General features: G+C 36.3%; 2 protein-coding genes across 2 annotated transcripts; one reads left to right on the forward strand and one right to left on the reverse strand.

Moving 5' to 3' along the window:
• Window positions 1–5,110: 5,110 nt before the first annotated feature.
• On the reverse strand, window positions 5,111–7,340 carry LOC110873283 (dehydrodolichyl diphosphate synthase 2). The gene is made up of 3 exons (XM_022122217.2): window positions 6,988–7,340; window positions 6,641–6,708; window positions 5,111–5,678 (listed from the first exon to the last, which is right to left on the reverse strand). The coding sequence occupies exons 1-3, from the start codon at window positions 7,300–7,302 to the stop codon at window positions 5,255–5,257; spliced, it is 807 nt and encodes a 268-aa protein (XP_021977909.1). The 5' UTR covers window positions 7,303–7,340; the 3' UTR covers window positions 5,111–5,254.
• Window positions 7,341–15,761: 8,421 nt separating this feature from the next.
• On the forward strand, window positions 15,762–16,688 carry LOC110870280. The gene is made up of 2 exons (XM_022119468.1): window positions 15,762–16,048; window positions 16,190–16,688. Exons 1-2 carry the CDS (start codon window positions 15,762–15,764, stop codon window positions 16,686–16,688), a joined length of 786 nt encoding a protein of 261 aa, XP_021975160.1.
• Window positions 16,689–19,873: the final 3,185 nt, after the last annotated feature.

Consider the following 19,873-nt stretch of genomic DNA (forward strand, 5'->3'; position numbering starts at 1 on the left):
CCAAAATATTATTTTTCATCAGTGTGTAAAAGGTTTGGTGTCGAAATTTGGGTTTAGATAGGCTTTATGCTAATTGCGCCGTTTAATTACTAAAGTTTCCACAATTGCGCTATTTAGCATAACTCCTATTCTAAACCTCGGATTGTCGTGAAATTTTAGAGACATGCTTAGAAATCAGTAACTAAGGTTATTGTCCTTGCACATGTCCAAAATTCTCATTTTAAAGTAAAAAGGGCGTTATGGTCAACTTTTAGGCGTTTAACGGAAATGTGCTAAAGACTCGGACAAACAACGAACCGGTCACAGAGGGTTATACCATCATGTAACCTGGTCCTAAGAGAGTCCTAAGGCATATCTAAATCATACCATAACGGGTCAGAACTGAAGTCAAAGCAAAAGTCAAAGTTTTGCGACTTTCGGTTCCGAACCGGGTCAAAACAGTAAATGGTCGGATCAAACAAGCTTAGACTAGTTAATATACTTATTATCATGTTATGTGAGTGTTAAAACAAGTTACATGCCATCTACAATACTGATTATGCAAAAAATCGCAAATTAGCATTCTGTTGACTTTTTCAAAGCAAGTTTGACTCGACATTCGGACTAGTTAGAGTGGGAATCAGAGGGTGCCCTTTTAGGGGTTTAATGCCCACATGATTACCAACATATAACTACATTTGATTCGACAAACCACTGGACCATTTGTGATTTATCGTCAAGTCAATCGTTAATTACGATGGATTGACTTTTAAGCTATAACTATGCATAAAATGAACTAAGAAGGGTGGAGCATACTTACAAGAGTCCTATGCACGACCAGGGATGAGCAAATAAGGCACTTGAGCTCTAGAAGTGATCAAGAAGGCAGATTGTAGGTGTGAAGAACTTGTTGCAACAATGTGGCCTTTTATAGCAATCATAAGCCCTTAGATCATTGACAACAAGTGCTACAAGTGTTCTTGGATGATCACCAAGTGTCCCTGAGTGCTAGGGGTCGTTTAGGGGGCACCCATGCTCTCATAATTGGCTCTAAGGTTGGTTAAAACACTCAACAGTGCTTCTGTCCACGTTTTCTGCATCTGGAGGGCTGACGCGGCCCGCGTAAAAGGTCAGTCTACCTTTACGCGGGTCGCCTGAATCCTATTGTCAGAGCCCGAATCTATACATGGCTCGCGGCCCGCGTAAGATCCCTCAATACTTTGATGCGGCCCGCCTGAACCCTAAATTTCAAGATTTTCAAATCTTTTGTAATTATTGCCCTGGCCTTTCGGTTTCGAAGGGGTAACTTTGCGTTTTGGGCCTCGTTAATTTGCGAATAAGGGCCTCGGAACTTTTACCCAACTTATTAACCCTTGGTTAATTTATTATTACCCGAAAAGTCATAACTTCCAATGTTTGACGCTTTTAACCCTTCTCATACGAATTTGATCATAACTTTCTCGTTTTAAAACGGAACGTTGCGAAATTTATATCGTATATTCTAGTGAGCGTAATTTACTGTTACAAAGTCTCGGGTTTGTCAAAGGGTCACTCAGAGGTATAACTTAAACATGTTGACACATTTAACTCCTGTAATTTGTAATCTCTCACTTTCTTCCATGATCCGTTCCGTACGATCCATGATTCATTCGTTTGAAGGTACGAGCATCATTTAGGGTTACTGTACAGTATATTTATCCCTTGTTGACATTTTTAACCCTCGAATTTACATACTTTCAATGTTTGTCAACTTTAGTCCTTTATTTAGTATCTAAGACCACGTATAAACCTAAGACACGTGTCAATACATTATTGGACGCAAAATTTCGAGGTGTTACATATCATCTCCTACCAAAGTAGAGATTCTCATTCTAAAAGTACCATCGTTAAATGCATAAGCGCATTAATATGTTTTGCTAGCTATGTATGGTTATAATATCTTTCACTTGACCATATTGTCATGATATAACCTTTGTCAAGCAAATAGACATTGGAATGAGTTCAAAGAAATATTTCAGGTATAAACGATATTTAATTTTATTTTACTAACCCATCAAAACAAGTTTGGTTAGCCTTGTAGATGCAGGAATGTAACAAAACACAACATTGCTCGACATAAAGGATTGCACATTGAGGAATCAAGCGACAAATCATTGGCTACAAAAGCTTTGTTCGACTTTCAAGGAAGATGGACACACGTAACTTAAAGGCTACATGTTAAAATGAGGGGGAGACTTATTTAAGTTGCACTCTTTTTCCTTTAAGTTTTGTCCTATTGGGTTTTCTTAGTAAAGTTTTTAATGAGGCAACACACTTGATACAAAAGTATCAGGGGGAGAAAATACGCGCTGCACTCTTTTTCCCTTGGCTATGGTTTTATCCTAATGGGTTTTCCTAGCAAGATTTTTAACGAGGCAACATATATCACCAAGCGTATTAAAAGAATAACATGTTATTTTACATAATCATGTGGATATTCAATGGGGAGTCTTATGAATGAGTTATAATATTGTGACTTTCCACATGCTTAACTCTCATCCCTTTAATGTATTTGTATTAATGTCAAGCCCTATAAATACTAGCTATTGTATTTGTATGATATATCAATAAGATTTTACATTCCCTCATTCTTTTATTCTTCTCCTTATATTGCTATTAGGTTTAGTTGTTTTACAACAATATGTTAAATACTAGAATTTTAACCGTTTGACATGTCTTATGCTTGTTTTAATTGTCTCATGCTTGTTTTAATTTATTTTAATGATGTAGATCGACCAAAGCACATTTAAAATAGTAAAAAAAAAAAATCTTATTTTCATTCTATACAAAAATAAATACTATTAAATAAATTTATTTTAATGAAATTTTGGTAAACTATCTTGTCAATAAACTCGAAATATAAGTGAAATTTAAATATTAGAAAGTTATAGACTTTGTGATCCAGTTACTCAACCCAACTCGGGATTTATATATTAAATCATACTAGAAAGGTGTCTGCGAGATGTAAAGAGAAACGCCTCATAGCCAAGGGTGGTTCGGTTCGGTTATTATCCCCAATCGAAGAAATCAAAGTCACCGGTACATCTATTTTATTAAACAACCAGTTTTCGTTTGAAACTGCCCCGTATTCTATTCAAAACTCGAACTGTATCTTATAGACAATGGAATCATCAATGTGTATGCATTTCATATTATATCTTATAAATCTTTACGTATACAGGCAATATTTACAACACTGACTACATCTTTATCAGTGTAAATTGTAGACCTTGCCGTAATATACAGGTTTACCACTAGTAATTATATATTATAGATATAATTACTAGATTCTTGCTAGTTCGTTTTAGTGAAAGTCGCCATTCCAAAATAAAAAGATATACAATACTATTTGGTAAATTATACTAGTAACTATTTATATATAAAGGAAATAATTGATTTGATTACTACATATTAATTCTCATGACTTATGAACACTAATATTATTTTATAATAATTTTAACCCTTTAGTTTTCATTTAATTTGATTTTAACTTTTTATTAAATATTGGTATCAGGGCTTGTACTGATATTCATTTTTATAGTCTTCCATTGATATAAAACATGTGTTGATATCTTATTAGACATATCACAATTTTTTTTTGTTTTTTTTTTTTTTTGGATTGCTATAACGAGCACTAAAACTATAACAAAAACAAGTGACACTGACCAAATTCTCGTCACGTAACGCAAAGGAATCCCACTAATATAAATTAAAATAGTAATATGGACTGAAATTGAGACGGAAGATGAATGAAACACCCCGTAAGACTATGGGGTGTGGAGGGGCTTGGGTGGAGGGCATTGCTCGACACATGGCGAGAGTGAGATCCACAAGGTAATACTCAAAAACTAGGGGTGTGGTGTGGCTTAGCTTGGCGTGACCAACTATGTGGATTTTTTTTTGGTTTGGCAACGGCTACCCCAACGCCTAGATCGAACAAACTAATCAAAGTCAGTCATGTCACCCAGTCCCCTCGCCCCACGCCAGGCTCAATTCTCACACCAAAGGGGCAACGCCATGCCCAACGCTTGCCCGGGGTGGATCAGCCAGCGTTGAACATAAACCGCCGCCCCAACCCACGCCCCACATCCCACAGTCTAAGCTCCAAAATTAAGTTGCAATAAAATTAAAAAAAAAATTTATTACATTCCCGTCAACAAAACGTAGCTAGATAGTTCCGGAGATTAACTTTAATTTGTATTGCTGAAACGTATACTTTTCTAGATTATTAATATTCAAGAATTAAATTATGCCATCACCATTTGACATTTTCTTAACGGCCGACTAAACCTACCATAAGACTACAATGTTAAACCACTTGGGAAAAAAACATTTTTACTACACTTATATGCCACTTCTACTAGAAACGTTGTTTAGTTTACAGAACTGTAAAAATGGTCTTTGAGGTTTGGTCACTTTTGTTAATTTGGTCCAAAACTCAAACCTTTTGAATCTGGGTCCCTGTGACTTCAATTTTGTTATCATTTTCATTCAAAATCAAAATCTGATCAGATTTTTCAGTTAACATCCAATTTTTTTTTGTCTTTTTTCTCCCTTTTAATAAAGAGTAAAATGGTCTTTTAACGTTTTCTTATAACAAATTAAAAAAAAATCTGACAATTTTGCCCTTCATTAAAAGAGAGAAAAAAGACAAAAAGCTGGATGTTAACTGAAAAAATCTGATCAGATTTTGCTTTTGGATGAAAATGGCAACAAAATTAAAACCATATGGACCCAGATTCACAAGATTTAAGTTTTGGACTAAAGTGAGAAAAGTGACCAAACCTCGGGACCATTTTGGCATTTTACTCTTTAGTTTAAATGAAACACATTGTCAATTTCGATAAATTGTGTCTCATAATTACTTTAATTAAACAAAACCAAAACTAACCCGTTTGATTAATAAAGTTGAATAGATGTCACAATCTTACTTTCTTTAACTAAAAACTTCATCTCTTTGATAAAGTAGTATAGTGGTATGATATTTGTCCTCCATAAAAAATAGTTATAAGGGTTCAATGCCTTGCTAATAAATATACGGTTAACGGTTAATTGTTATTTAGATGTAAGAAAATCATCACCAACACATGTATGCAATGATTATTATAATTCCAACAACTAATGAGAAAAAGATACACGTAAGGCTTACAAGGCTAAATCAGAAACTGCAACCTTATTCAAAACTAACATTCGATTCGAAAATACATCCACTTTATTTATTGAGCTAACACAAACATCATTGTGTCCTTTGAAATGCACGTAAAGCCTCAATGAGATCATTTTCTCCAAAATCAGGAAAATATTTCTTCGTGAAATAAAGCTTGCTGTATGCCATCTGCCACAACATAAAATTACTGATCCTAATTTCGCCACTTGTACGTATGACCAGATCCGGGCAAGGAAAATCAATATAGTTGGTATAGAGTTGTTGTGCGAAAATGTTTTCATTAATTTGGTTTGGTAGAATAACACCATCTTTGACTTGGGTAGCAAGGTTCTTGCAAGCTTTAATTATGTCATGTTTACCACTGTAGTTGATTGCAAAAATGATATGTGTTCCTGAATTCGTTCGTGATTTCTCCTCGATTTCTGTTGATAGTTTTTGTAGCGTCTCCGAAAGCTTTGATTTGTCCCCCATCACGCTTACTCGACAACCATGACTATGTGACATGCATATGAAGTAAATAGTAAATACCATAAAGAGAGGATTGATACAAAAATCACTATGATGTTCCATTTTCTAATTCTGGTGTCATTTTCATATAGGAATATTGGATTTTAATAATCTCAACTATTCGTCGTTGGCCGCCAATAGTTCCAGCTTAAAAAATAACCATTGGCAGTCCCAACTATTGACATATTGACCTGACCATTGGACCCTGACTAACAGAACCCTAACGCCGTTAGTCTACGGTCGTCGGAAAACCGTTTTTGGCCAGAAAAAGGTTTCTAAAGGTCCGATATAAGGATACAAAGAGGCTTGGGACAAAAATGTTGAGTTTTCCGGCTAAAAATTGAGTTTTCCGGCCACAAAGAAGTTTTCCGGCAAAAAATAAGTTTTCCGGTGACTTAAATAATTGGGGTTTTTACTAGGAAAAGGTTCCTAAAGGTTCGTAATAAGGTTACAAAGAGGTTGGGACGAAAATACTGAGTTTTCCAGCCAAATATGAGTTTTCCAACCAAAAACGGTTTTCTGGCGACTAGAGACTAATGGTGTTAGGAGTCTGTTAGTCAGGGTCCATTGGTGGCCAATATCTCAATAGTTGGGACTACCAGTGGTTATTTTTAAAGTTGGAACTGTTGGCGGCTAACGGCGAATAGTTGGGATTATTAAAATCTAATATTCCTTTTATATATAATAAATATCCACTTTTACCAATATTGATTTTAAAAGAACTTATGTTTTTCTTCATGATTTAACACACTACTAGAAAATTGTTACTATTTCTACTAAAATTTCCTACGCATTTCCTACTAACGAAAACGCCAACACTTTTCCTACGAAGTTCCAACAAACAAGAAAGAGTCTTAGTTTTGTGACAAAAAAGCGACAAATTGGTTTGCGTAGTGATATCATAACTTTTTATTCTTATAATTTTGAAGATTTTAATTTAGAGCATACCTATGAAGTTCTTCCCCATCTACCCTTAATAAATCTTCCACCACCTTCATGAGAAAATTAATTTCCTCCTGCACAATATATATAAAAAATGTTATTCAAGTTCTAGATTGAAGATAATTCTTTTCTACATTTTAAGTCAAATTTATTATATGGTTATTTTACTGATATGTAAGTTATAAATTTAATGTTCTTCTCAATAACATCCTTAGATTTGATAGACGTACAAAATAGTCACAAACTTTCAATATTTTCATTTATAAAAAATGGAAAATATAGTTCTTTTCTACTGCTTACGTCGAGTACGGAGTATATATCAAAACTGAAAGGAGATCAAGCCGCGTACTTACAGTTGGCCGACGCCAATTTTCAGTAGAAAATACAAAAAATGATACGACTTTGATCTCTAGTTTCGAACATAGCCGGAGAAGAGGCATTAGTATCATTCTGCCAGCATTGTGACCAAACATAGCAGACAAACCTTTTTGCACTGCCCACCTACGATTACCGTCAACTATCATGGCGATGTGTTTTGGCAATAGCTTTTTCTTGAGACCTCCAGGTAAACTTTCATCTGGTATGTTATCTTTGCCGTTCAAATCTGCACTCGTCACACATGTTTTCTCGGAATTGATCATATCCATTTGGTTCATGATAACACACATGGGTCGTACATGTTATATACTGCTGAAACAAGAGAATGTGTTGCAGCAATCATCCCTGGACTTTTTATTGATCAACTTTCCAAAAAAGATGACATTAAGTAATACTTTAACTACCATTCAAGTCCCTTTAATTAGTTGTTCTATATTCAAATTAGACGCCCCCCCCCCCTCTTTCCACGTACATATATATTGTAGGAACCGATACAATTCCGACACATATCGTATATATAGAGACGTCTCTCTCTCGCGCGCGCTCTCTCTCTCTCTCTATATATATATATATATATATATATAGGTAAGGTTCATGCGAGAACCACCTTTATTGCGAGAACCGCGATAACCAATGTGAACACAACCTAAAATAGCTAAAAAAACCCTAAAAAAACCTAACCCCCACCCCCCAAAAACCTAAACCCCCCAACCCCCCCCCCCCAAGCTAAATGCTAAAAACTAAAAAACCTAAAAAAACCTACCCCCCCCCCCCCCCCCCCCACCAAGCTAAAATGCTAAAAACTAAACCCCCCAAAAAACCTAAAAAAGTCTAAAATTTTTTTAAATATTTTTTGGCTGCTAAAAGTAGCGATTTTTATATAAAAATATTAAAAAAAAAATTTTGTGTGTTTTTTTAGCTATTTTTAGGCATTTTTGATTGTGTTCACATTGGTTCTCGCGGTTCTCGCAATAAAGGGTGGTTCCTAACGGATCTTTGTCCTATATATATATATATATATATATATATATATATATATATATATATATATATATATATATATATATATAGGAGCGCTAAAATGAAAACCACCCCAAGTTGTAAGAACCGCGAGAACCAATCTCAACCAATCAGAAAAAGGGATAGTTTGATCATTTACCCCAAATGTCAAATCTCACCCTCTCTCTTCATTTAAATCTACCAGACATGTCTCTCCTCATTTTGTCTTCTTTCATTTTCCTCTCTCTTCTTCATCTTCGAAAACCAAACCAGATGACAGGAGCTTCATCTCTTCATTTGTTCATGAGTTAGCTTCATCTTCTCTGATCCCCCCTCCCACGTAATCTGCAGCCGCACCCACTCCCCGTTGTACCATTCCGATGACCGGTGTCTGCCTTCATCTTCCTCAAGATCCTCCCTCACCCTCCGATGAACAGGCAGCCGACAACCCCCCACCCCCACCCTCGTCTTTCTGATCGGCGACCGGTGGAGCCGGTTTCGGTTCCGGCGGCTCTCCGGTCCCTCAACAACCACCAGTAACACCCATACCCCTGTTAATCGAGAATACGCGGCTAGCCACCATGACGGTGGCGGCGCACGGCTGTAGCGACAAAAGACAGAGAAGACAGGAAGAAAGAGAGGTGAGAGAGAGAGAAGCACAAAGACGAGATAGAGAGAGAGAGAGAGACAGAGGTTGGGAGCAGCGCCGCCGCTCACGGCGGCGACAGTGAGGGCGACGGCGGTGTTTCTAATGTGACAACTGGCACGTTTCCATGAATTCCGCATAATAATAAACAGTAATCTGTGCTTTAATGACTGTGCATGATTGAGTTAACAAGACGAATGAATTTCTGATCACTGTCATATACATGCAAAGGCATTTCATGTTGCAAGATTTTTCATCATTACTATAGGCAACACAATATGGTTCAAATTAGTGCACAAAACAAAGCTAGCACTGTTATCAGACAAATCATAAGTACCAACGGGAGTTCTGTACTCAGGCAGACATAATGTTAAGACACAGAATGAGCCCGAAACCAAGAGTTACACTAAAATAGTGTGCAGAAAAGTAGGGATTACAAAACTACCTTCCTAGTGATGATCTAGGTGCCGGAAAGTGCCAGAAACACACTAAAACTGTAGAATTCTGTAGAAAACAACCAAATTCAGCAATTTTCAACATTTTAACAACTACATATAATGCAGAATATTGGTTTAATGGTCCAGAATACTTTCCTAAGTGTCGGGAATCAAAACTGTCAGAAAAGGGAACATAAAGCACACTAAACTGCGTAATTTAGCACCTTAACGAACCGGTAACCAACCGAATAACCGGACACTACCCGAAACACCAAATTTTCACTAGAAGCATTGTTTTAACATTACCAAGCTAGTTATGGTCACCAAACATCATAACACATCTTAAAAACCCTAAACACATTAAACACTAACTAATACCCTTACTTTCTAACCAAATTTCCTAACTAAGATTTGAAAACAAACTAGTACCCCCCCCCCCCTCCCTCTAATGTGGACGGTTACATAGGGCCCCACATTAGATTTTTTTGAATATTTTAATAGATATGTTGAGTTAAATTCCAACATAAGAACCATGAGTTAATTTAATGTTGGGAGATTGTTTTGTATAATCACAAGATCCTAGTCCTCAACAATCTAACACATTCAAACAACACAACACACCTTCTCCTTCCTCTACCATTCTCGGCCAACACCCTCTTCTCTACTCCACCATTTTTCAAAACATTTCCGTACATTCTAAGAGCATCTTAAGGTGAATTAAGCATATCTAAGAAGGCGGGAAGCTTTGGAAGTTGAAAGACCTCATCAAGGAGCTATTAACCACTTAAATCTTCATCATCTTCATCCAAGTTTCTTCCCTAGCCCTTGAGCTAGTAGTAAGCCTCTTGTAACTTAATTTTACTTCTTATTTTGATGGTTAAAAGATTATGTAAGTTGTTAAACATAAGAATCATAAAGAATCATGAAGATGAACTTTCACATAAGGTTTACTAACATAAGAATCTAAGTGTTTTAGTGTGTGTGTGTGATACATGATTGATGATTTCTTGTGATTATGATGTTGAGCATCATAAGAAGCTTGCTAGATTGTGATTAAACACATGATCTAGCAAGTGAAAGGATGAATCTTGTAAAAATAAAAGTGATCATCCTTTATGTAAGCATGAGCTTGAAAAATGAAGTTGTTTTTGTGTATGATGATGATTGAAACATGTTATAAGTCTTGTAAAACGATGATTTCAAAAATGATTTTCTCAAGAAACTAAAGTTATTTACAAGATTTAAAAGATCATTAATTTTAAAGAAACTAATCATATTTTTAGTGTTAAATTAAGACTAGAAACATGTTTGTAACAAGAAAAATACAAAAGAATTATTTTTAGAAAAATCATCCTACAAGTTGTAAAGAACTAACTTTTACAAGAATGAGATTTATAAACAAATAACCATGTTTTAAAGGGTAACTAAACCTACTAAATAACATACTAAGTTACTACAAGTTTTTACAAAACTTCAAGTTCATGATGTAGTGTAAATTGTATGATTTTGGCTCATGGTAAGTCACAATTTGTGTGTTACTTGTATATTATGTGTATTAGTTATATTATTTTAGAAACTTGAAAATAATATAACTTAACAAAATACCCAAAATATTAATACACAATAATACCAAAATTTCAAGAAAATAAATATATAAATTATACCCGAATACTGGACAAACCGAACAAGGACTATGGACTATATATATATATATATATATATATATATATATATATATATATATATATATATATATATATATATATTCCGGAATTAAATTCACATATTTTGACAAACGAGTTAAACGGTATTTTGGAAACCAAAATGATGGAAAGTTTGGTTTTTACTAGTTATTACAAAATATATCACATTTTGTCAATTAGAAAATATATTATTTTTGAGTGGAGAAAAATATATATTTTTTCTTGAACTATTAGAAGATATATTATTTTTGAAGAAAATATATATTTTCTTAAACAAATTGAGGATATATTATTTTGGATGAAAAATGAAATTATAAATATTTCCTAAGTTAAACTTAGAAATATAATATTTTTGAGGTTTATATGAAAGTATAATAATTTTTGCCTAGAAAGATTTATAGATATTTTTCTATAAAAGTCTTCTTAAAATACATACATTTTAAGAATATAAAATGGTGATTTTTAATTGATTAAAAATAATATTCCGGATAATTAAATACAAGATTAAGTATGAAATACTTAATGAATACAAGAAAATACGTATTCTCGTATGTACAAATACACACCGGAATACACCACAAATACTTAGTAAAATACACAAGAATAATTATACCCATACTTGGGAAATATTCATGAAAGGAATTACAAATTGAACTAAGGCAAAAATATATTACTTTGACAATATTACAAATAATTGGATGAATATAATTTAAGTTAAAATATTATTATTTTAACTAATAATTATATACTTTGAAATAAAATAATGAACATCAATGATGTAACTCAAAGTATACCAAGAACTTTCAAAATAAGTCATAATACCTAAGACTAAGAGTCGTTACACGACCTAAACGCCTAATAAATCATGGTACGTGTGTAGGTAGTTGTACGACTCATAGAAGGACCCTTGAGTATACGAGACAATAGGACGCAAAATTGTGAGTTCATGTCCCCCTTTTCTCTTAACTGTTTTCGGATTTATAACTCTCGGGGGTGAAATACATGTTACATATGTTTCAATGGTATGATTTGGCTTTGAAATGAACTATTAGATCATGTCAGCATAGGCTGAAACTGAAATGCCAATAACTCTCATAAGAAACATGGACAAAGGTTAGATCTAACGGGTACGGCCGAGCCCCACTCAGGGTCCTTGTGTGACCACTTAGAGTGCTTTAGTGTCCCAGTCGAGGTGATTCGACAACGGTCAAGGTGATTTGACACAGTCAAGGTGATTTGACACAGTCAAGGGGATTTGATACAGTCAAGGGGATTTGACACAGTCGAGGGGATTCGACACAGTCGAGGGGATTTGACACAGTCGAGGTGATTCGACACAGTCGAGGTGATTCGACACAGTCGAGGGAATTCGACACTAATAATAGCCCACTCGGGTTGAGTACTCCCTATTTCTTCACATACATTAATGTCCTTGCAAAACATTAACTGATCTGTTCATAGACGCTTTTCATACCTGTTTTCAAAGGAGTCTCTCAATTGTTTACAAGTTATTGGAACTCATACAAAATACATGAACTCGCTCAACTTTTGTTGATGTTTTCAAAATTACATGTATTTCAGGGAACAAGTTGGATCTTGGGCGCTGGTGTTGTTTTCAGGATATAAATTTCAAGTTTAGATGTCATCCACTTTTGTTGATTTGTAACTTAAGTAGAGGTTGTGTTGTCTGAAACTTAAATGATGGTGTATGTAATGTTTTAAACTTTATGAATGGATGAACATCATTTTAAATCATATAGTTGTTTATTATAATAGAATGCAACGAAAACTGAATAAGTCACATGCATACGCTTCCACAAAAGTCAAGGTGTGACAGTTTGGTATCAGAGCTTCGATTGTAGTGAACTAGGATTCCTTCTCGAGTCTAGACTACAATCACTAGGACTCTCTCACGAAAACAATTTTACAAAAAGGTTTTTCATTGCATTTACGAAAGCGCCAAGATCCATGAGTCAAACATTTTTCAAAGGAAAGACAAAGCAAGGACATTAGTAGGGAGGAGAATACCTCAACTGACATGCCAAATGAGGTATAGTCTACGTGAGATAGACTTGCCAAAGACAAAATGACCCCCCGAAAGGACAAACGAGAGTTATATGTGACATGATGCATTTATTTTCCTGTTTATACTAAGTAACATATTTATTCATTAATATATATGCGTATAAATGTATGGAATAATTATTGACTTGAACGAGATACCTTCGGCTTCGAATTCCATTATTGTTCTTGACTCGCACAATGAGACCATCGACCTCGCGTTTGCTGCGGAGCTTATGGCTAATGCGATTACCAAGCGAGACCCTGAGCTTGATTCCGTAGGAGATGGCTATCCTTCCCCCTCGAATGCGAAGGTGCCTGACTACGGTAGTAACGGCGAGGCGGAGGTGGTAACCTTGGGCAACAACCTTATCAGCAGGACGAGATCCCTGTGGCTTTTGTGAAACGAGATTGACGACACTCTTGTCCAGACGAGATCCCAAGGTAGAAGGAAAATAACTACTACTTTCATATTATGGAACTTGAATGACCGAGGTGATGTAACCTCGAGCTCATTTTGTTTTCCTCTATTAAAAACAATGTGTCAAGTTGTCGAACATATATGAAAGCTCAGTAGTTGTTTTCTTATTTATACATTGTCGATTATATATGCATGTGACATTAGGTGATTACATGTTTGCTTGTGGTGATATATACCTCATAGACAATTATTGGTGAATGTTGTCTAACCTACCCCATACCTCTTTGCCAGAAGAAAATGCCGCCCAGACGTGACACAGACACTAATACGTTACCAAGGACAGAAGCCGAACTGCAAGAGCGCATCTCACAAGCTATTGCCCAGAATGAGGCCAACCGCTCCGAGCATAGCGGTGGTACCTCTGGAAATAACCCCCCAATCGGCTGTACCTACAGGCAGTTCCTGGATTGCAAGCCCCTTAACTTTGATGGCACTGGGGTGCTGTCGCTTTCGTACGCTGGGTAGAGAAAACTGACTATGTATTGAGGATGAGCAAGTGTGCTCCAGAACAAAGGGTTACATATATTTCTGGGTTGTTTCTGGATGGAGCGCTTTCATGGTGGAACCTCCAAGTCCAGACACTGGGCGAAACTGCTGCATACGCATTAACATGGGATGGGCTAAAAGAGTTAATGCGCAAGAAGTACTGCTCACGGGCTGAAATTCAGAAACTTGAGACGGAATTCTGGAACTTAAAGATGGATGGTCCGAAAATAGCCGAGTATATCCAGCGCTTCCATGATTTATCAAGGGTCGTTCCCTATCTCGTCGAGCCGAAATTCAAGAGAATCGAGCGGTAAATTTGGGGACTTGCGCCTCAAATCCTAAGCATGGTTACCGCCGCAAAGCCTCCAACCATCGCGGAGGCTATCGATTTGAGTGTTACGCTTACTGAAGAAGCTCTTTGAATGGGAAAGTTTTCGGAATCCGAGGCAAACAAGAAGGAGACTCATGTGGAGTCTTCAGGCAACAACAAAAGAAAGTTTTCAAACCTGAAGCTAGGCACCCAAGTCAGTTACAACATCTCTAATGCAAACAAAAGAAGGGAAGCGAACCCGCCTCGTGGCATGAAAGCTTATGGAACCACTAATAAGGCCGGTGGTAAGGTGTATTTGGGGACTAAGCCAAGGTGTGACGAATGTAAGTTTCACCATGAAGGTCGATGCCTGAGGCCTAAGTGCGACAGATGTGGAAAAGAAGGACACAACAAGGATGCATGTTGGGCGAAATATTCCAAACAAGGAGGAAATGATAACTGCAACCAAGACGGAAACGATAATGGTAGAGTTCCAGGTTGCTTCAACTGTGGCGACGTGGGGCACTTTAGGAAGGATTGCCCTAGGAAGAACCAAGCGCAAGAGAATCTTCACGATCGGAGCTCGTGAAGCACATCGGGATCCAAATGCGGTTACGGGTACGTTCCCTATTAACCAACACTATGCATCCATTTTGATTGATACTGGCGTCGACTTTAGCTTGTATCTATAAAACTTAAGAACCTACTTGGCCTAGTTTCAAGTAAGCTAGACGTCCCATATTCTATAGCGTTAGTAAATGGGAAATTAGTAAAAAGGATGAAGTTATTAAAGATTGTATTTTGGAACTTAGAGAGCTGGAATTTTCTATTGAAACTCCTACCTATTGAGTTGGGAAGTTATGATGTTATAGTCAGCATGGATTGGCTATCTAAGAGTAGAGCCGAAGTTGATGTCATGAGAAAAATCATTCGCATCCCTCTTGTGAATGATGAAACACTTAGTCCATAGCCTTCATGCAGTCGATGCGAGGGCGCTGGGCCCATAAGGCGGTGGATGGCGGCATCCCACATCGGTCAAAAAGGCACATAAGTGCCTCCGAATAGGGTTGCATAGCCTTCCTTACTCATAAGGAGACCAAGGAGCCGGAGTTAGAAGATATCCCCGTTGTGAAGGAAATTCCAGAAGTCCTTCCCGAAGGCTTGCCTGGGTTACCTCCACAGCAGCGAGGGGAGTTTAGGATAAACCTAGTGCCAGGAGCAGCACCCGTGGCGAAGGCACCTTACCGAATAACTTCGTTCGAGATACAAGGACTAACGACTCAACTACAAGAACTGCTAGAATGAAGGATTCATCAAACCAAGCTTCTCGCCTTGGGGAGCTCTAATGCTATTTGTTAAAAAGAAAGATGGCAGTTTCCGTTTGTGCATCGACTTCAGGGAATCGAATAAGTTAGCCATCAAGAATCGGTATCCTTTGCCGAGGATTGATGACTTGTTCGGCCAATTACAAGGCTCTAGTTACTACTCGAAGATCGACTTGAGGTCAGGGTGTCCTCAACTTCGAATACAAGAAGAAGTATCCCTAAAACGTCCGTTAGGACTCGTTATGGACATTACGAGTTTCTTGTCACGTCGTTCGGCTTAGCAAACGCACCGGCAGTATCCATGGATCTCGTGAATCAGGTTTGTAAGCCGTACATGGATAAGTTTGTAATTGTGTTTATCCATGGCATCCTTGTATACCCGGAGACCAAGGAAGGACATGAGCAACATCTGCGAGTTATCTTAAAACTTTTGAAGAAAGAACAGTTGTACGCTAAGCTGTCGCAGTGCGAATTTTGTATTCACGTGGTGCAATTCTTAGGTCACGTGGAGAATGAGAAGAACTATATGACGCATGACCTTGAGTTAGGAGCTATGATATTCGCGTTGGAGTTTTGGCGTCATTACTCGTATGGCACTCGTTGCACGACCTTTAGAGATCAGAAAAGCTTGCAGCACATTGTCGATCAGAAAGAATTAAACACGAGATAACGAAGATGGACTGAGCTATTGAATGATTACGACTATGAGATTAAGTATAACCTGGACAGGGCGAGCGTTGTAGCAGACGCCTTGAGCTGCAAGGAACGCGCAAAACCACTAAGGATGCGAGCCTTAGAAATGACCATACAAACAAATCTCGCTACCTGGATTCGTGAAGCTGAGCAAGAGGCGCTCAAACCGGAGAACCTACGAGCTGAAGCATTACGTGGATTGGAAGCGCAATCGTTGCCTAGTGAAAATGGAACATTATACTTCCTGGAGCTAATTTGGGTTCCATTCTTCGGCAATCTACGGGCACTTATTTCGAATAAAACTCATAAGTCAAGGTACTCCATCCATCCTGGATCCGATAGGATGTACCAAGACTTTTATTGGCAGTCCAAGATGAAAGCCAATATTGCTACATATGTAGGTAACTGTCTTACTTATGCCAAAGTTAAGGCGGAGTACAAGAAACCATCAGAGTTGCTGCAACAACCTGAGATTCCCTTGTGGAAGTGGGAACAGATACCAATGGATATCATTACCAAGTTACCAAGAACCTAAAAAGGTCATGATATGATTCGAATAATTGTGATCGACTCACAAAGTCCGCGCATTTCCTACCGAATCATGAGGAAGATAGCACGAAGAAGTTAGCAGAGATATACCTCGAGGAGATTGTGGCACGTCATGGAGTGCCTGTTTTTATCATTTCCGACTGAGATGGTCGTTTTGTGCCAAGGATTTGGCAAACGCTTCAGAAGGCATTTGAATCACAGATGGATCTTAGCACAACCTTTCACCTTCAAACGGACAATACAGACCTTGGGAGACATGCTATGTGTTTGTGTGATGGACTTTGGTGGAAGTTGGGATACTCACTTGCCATGGAAAGTTGAACCCACGGTAGAAGAACTTAGTAGTGTCCATGATACGTTTCACGTGTCTAACTTTAAGAAGAGTCCTACTCAAGAAACAGTCGTCTTTCCCGCAAACAGGACTCACATCAACGACAAACTCCAATTTACTAAAGAACCTGTTAAGGTTACAGACTGGAAGTCCACAAAACACGGAGAAGTCGTATTAAATTTGTTAAGATTCGTTGGAATTCACATCATGGCCCAGAATTTACTTGGGAACATGAAGGCCAAATCAAGTCTAAGTATTCACATCTATTCACAACTCCCCTGCAACCGATAACACAGCTTGAATTTCGGGATGAAATTCTTTTAACGGGGGAAGAATGTGACAACTGGCACTTTTCCATGAATTCCATACAATAATAAACAGTAATCTGTGCTTTAATGACTGTGCATGATTGAGTTAACAAGACGAATGAATTTCTGATCACTGTCATATACATGCAAAGGCATTTCATGTTGCAAGATTTTTCATCATTATTACAGGCAACACAATATGGTTCAAATTAGTGCACAAAACAAAGCTAGCACAGTTATCAGACAAATCAGAAGTACCGACGGGAGTTCAGTACTCAGACAGACATAATGTTAAGACACAGAATGAGTCCGAAACCAAGAGTTACACTAGAATAGTGTGCAGGAAAGTAGGGATTGCAAAACTGTCTTCCTAGTGATGATCTAGGTGTCGGAAAGTGCCAGAAACACACTAAAACTGCAGAATTTTGCAGAAAACAACCAAATTCAGCAATTTTCAGCATTTTAGCAACTACATATAATGCAGAATATTGGTTTAATGGTCCAGAATATTTTCGTAAGTGTCGGGAATCAAAACTGTCACAAAAGGGAACATAAAGCACACTAAACTGCGTAATTTAGCACCTTAACGAACCGGTAACCAACCGAACAACTGGACACTACCCGAAATACCAAATTTTCACTAGAAGCATTGTTTTAACATTACCAAGCTAGTTATGGTCACCAAACATCAAAACACATCTTAAAAACCCTAAACACATTAAACACTAACTAATACCCTTACTTTCTAACCAAATTTCCTAACTAAGATTTGAAAACAAACTAGTACCCCCCCTCCTAATGTGGACGGTTACATGAGGGCCCCACATGTAGTTTTTTTTTTTGAATATTTTAATAGATATGTTGAGTTAAATTCCAACATAAGAACCATGAGTTAATTTAATGTTGGGAGATTATTTTATATAACCATAAGATCCTAGTCCTCAACAATCTAACACATTCAAACAACACAACACACCTTCTCCTTCCTCTACCATTCTTGGCCAACACCCTCTACTCTACTCCACCATTTTTCAAACCATTTCCATACATTCTAAGAGCATCCTAAGGTGAATTAAGCATATCTAAGAAGGTGGGAAGCTTTGGAAGTTGAAGGACCTCATCAAGGAGCTATTAACCACTTAAATCTTCATCATCTTCATCCAAGTTTCTTCCCTAGCCCTTGTGCTAGTAGTAAGCCTCTTGTAACTTGATTTTACTTCTTATTTTGATGGTTAAAAGATTATGTAAGTTGTTAAACATAAGAATCATAAAGAATCATGAAGATGAACTTTCAAATAAAGCTTACTAACATAAGAATCTAAGTGTTTTAGTGTGTGTGTGATACATGATTGATGATTTCTTGTGATTATGATGTTGATTACCATAAGAAGCTTACTAGATTGTGATTAAACAAATGATCTAGCAAGTGAAAGGATGAATCTTATAAAAATAAAAGTGATAATCCTTTATGTAAACATGAACTTGAAAAATGAAGTTGTTTTTGTGTATGATGATGATTGAAAACATGTTATAAGTCTTGTAAAAGGATGATTTCAAAAATGATTTTCTCAAGAAACTAAAGTTATTTACAAGATTTACAAGATCATTATTTTTAAAGAAACTAATCATATTTTTAGTGTTAAATCAAGACTAGAAACATGTTTGTAACAAGAAAAATACAAAATAATTATTTTTAGAAAAATCATCTTACAAGTTGTAAATGACTAACTTTTACAAGAATGAGATTTATAAACAAATAATCATGTTTTAAAGGGTAACTAAACCTACTAAATAAGATATTAAGTTACTACAAGTTTTTACAAAACTTCAAGTTCATGATGTAGTGTAAATTGTATGATTTTGGCTCATGGTAAGTCTTGAATGATTTGTTGATGACTGATGATGATTTTAAAAGAAAAGATATGCTTTTTAAATCATGGAAACCTCCATTTTTAAGGGGAAACTATGGCAAAATTTGTGTTGAATTTAAACACTTAGAAAAATATTTTTTAAACAAGTGTTTATAAGTAAATTTTGATCATGGTTTTCAAATACAAACTTGCCATAATTTTTGTTACAAAAATTACAAATGTTGGAGGTTGATGTTTGATAAATAAAAATGACTAAGTATATATTTAGGAAAATATATATTTAGAAGTCACAATTTGTGTGTTACTTGTATATTATGTGTATTAGTTATATTATTTAGGAACTTGAAAATAATATAACTTACCAAAATACCCAAAATATTAATACAAAATAATACCAAAATTTCATGAAAATAAATATATGAATTATACCCGAATATTGGACAAACCGAACAAGGACTATGGACTTTATATCTATATATATATATATATATACATATATATATATACATATATATATATATATATATATATATTCTGGAATTAAATTCATATATTTTGACAAACGAGTTAAACGGTATTTTGGAAACCAAAAGGATGGAAAGTTGGTTTTTACAAGTATTACAAAATACATCACATTTTGTCAATTAGAAAATATATTATT

Source organism: Helianthus annuus, chromosome 8 (assembly GCF_002127325.2).
Source record: "Helianthus annuus cultivar XRQ/B chromosome 8, HanXRQr2.0-SUNRISE, whole genome shotgun sequence".
Classification (NCBI taxonomy): Eukaryota; Viridiplantae; Streptophyta; class Magnoliopsida; order Asterales; family Asteraceae; genus Helianthus; species Helianthus annuus.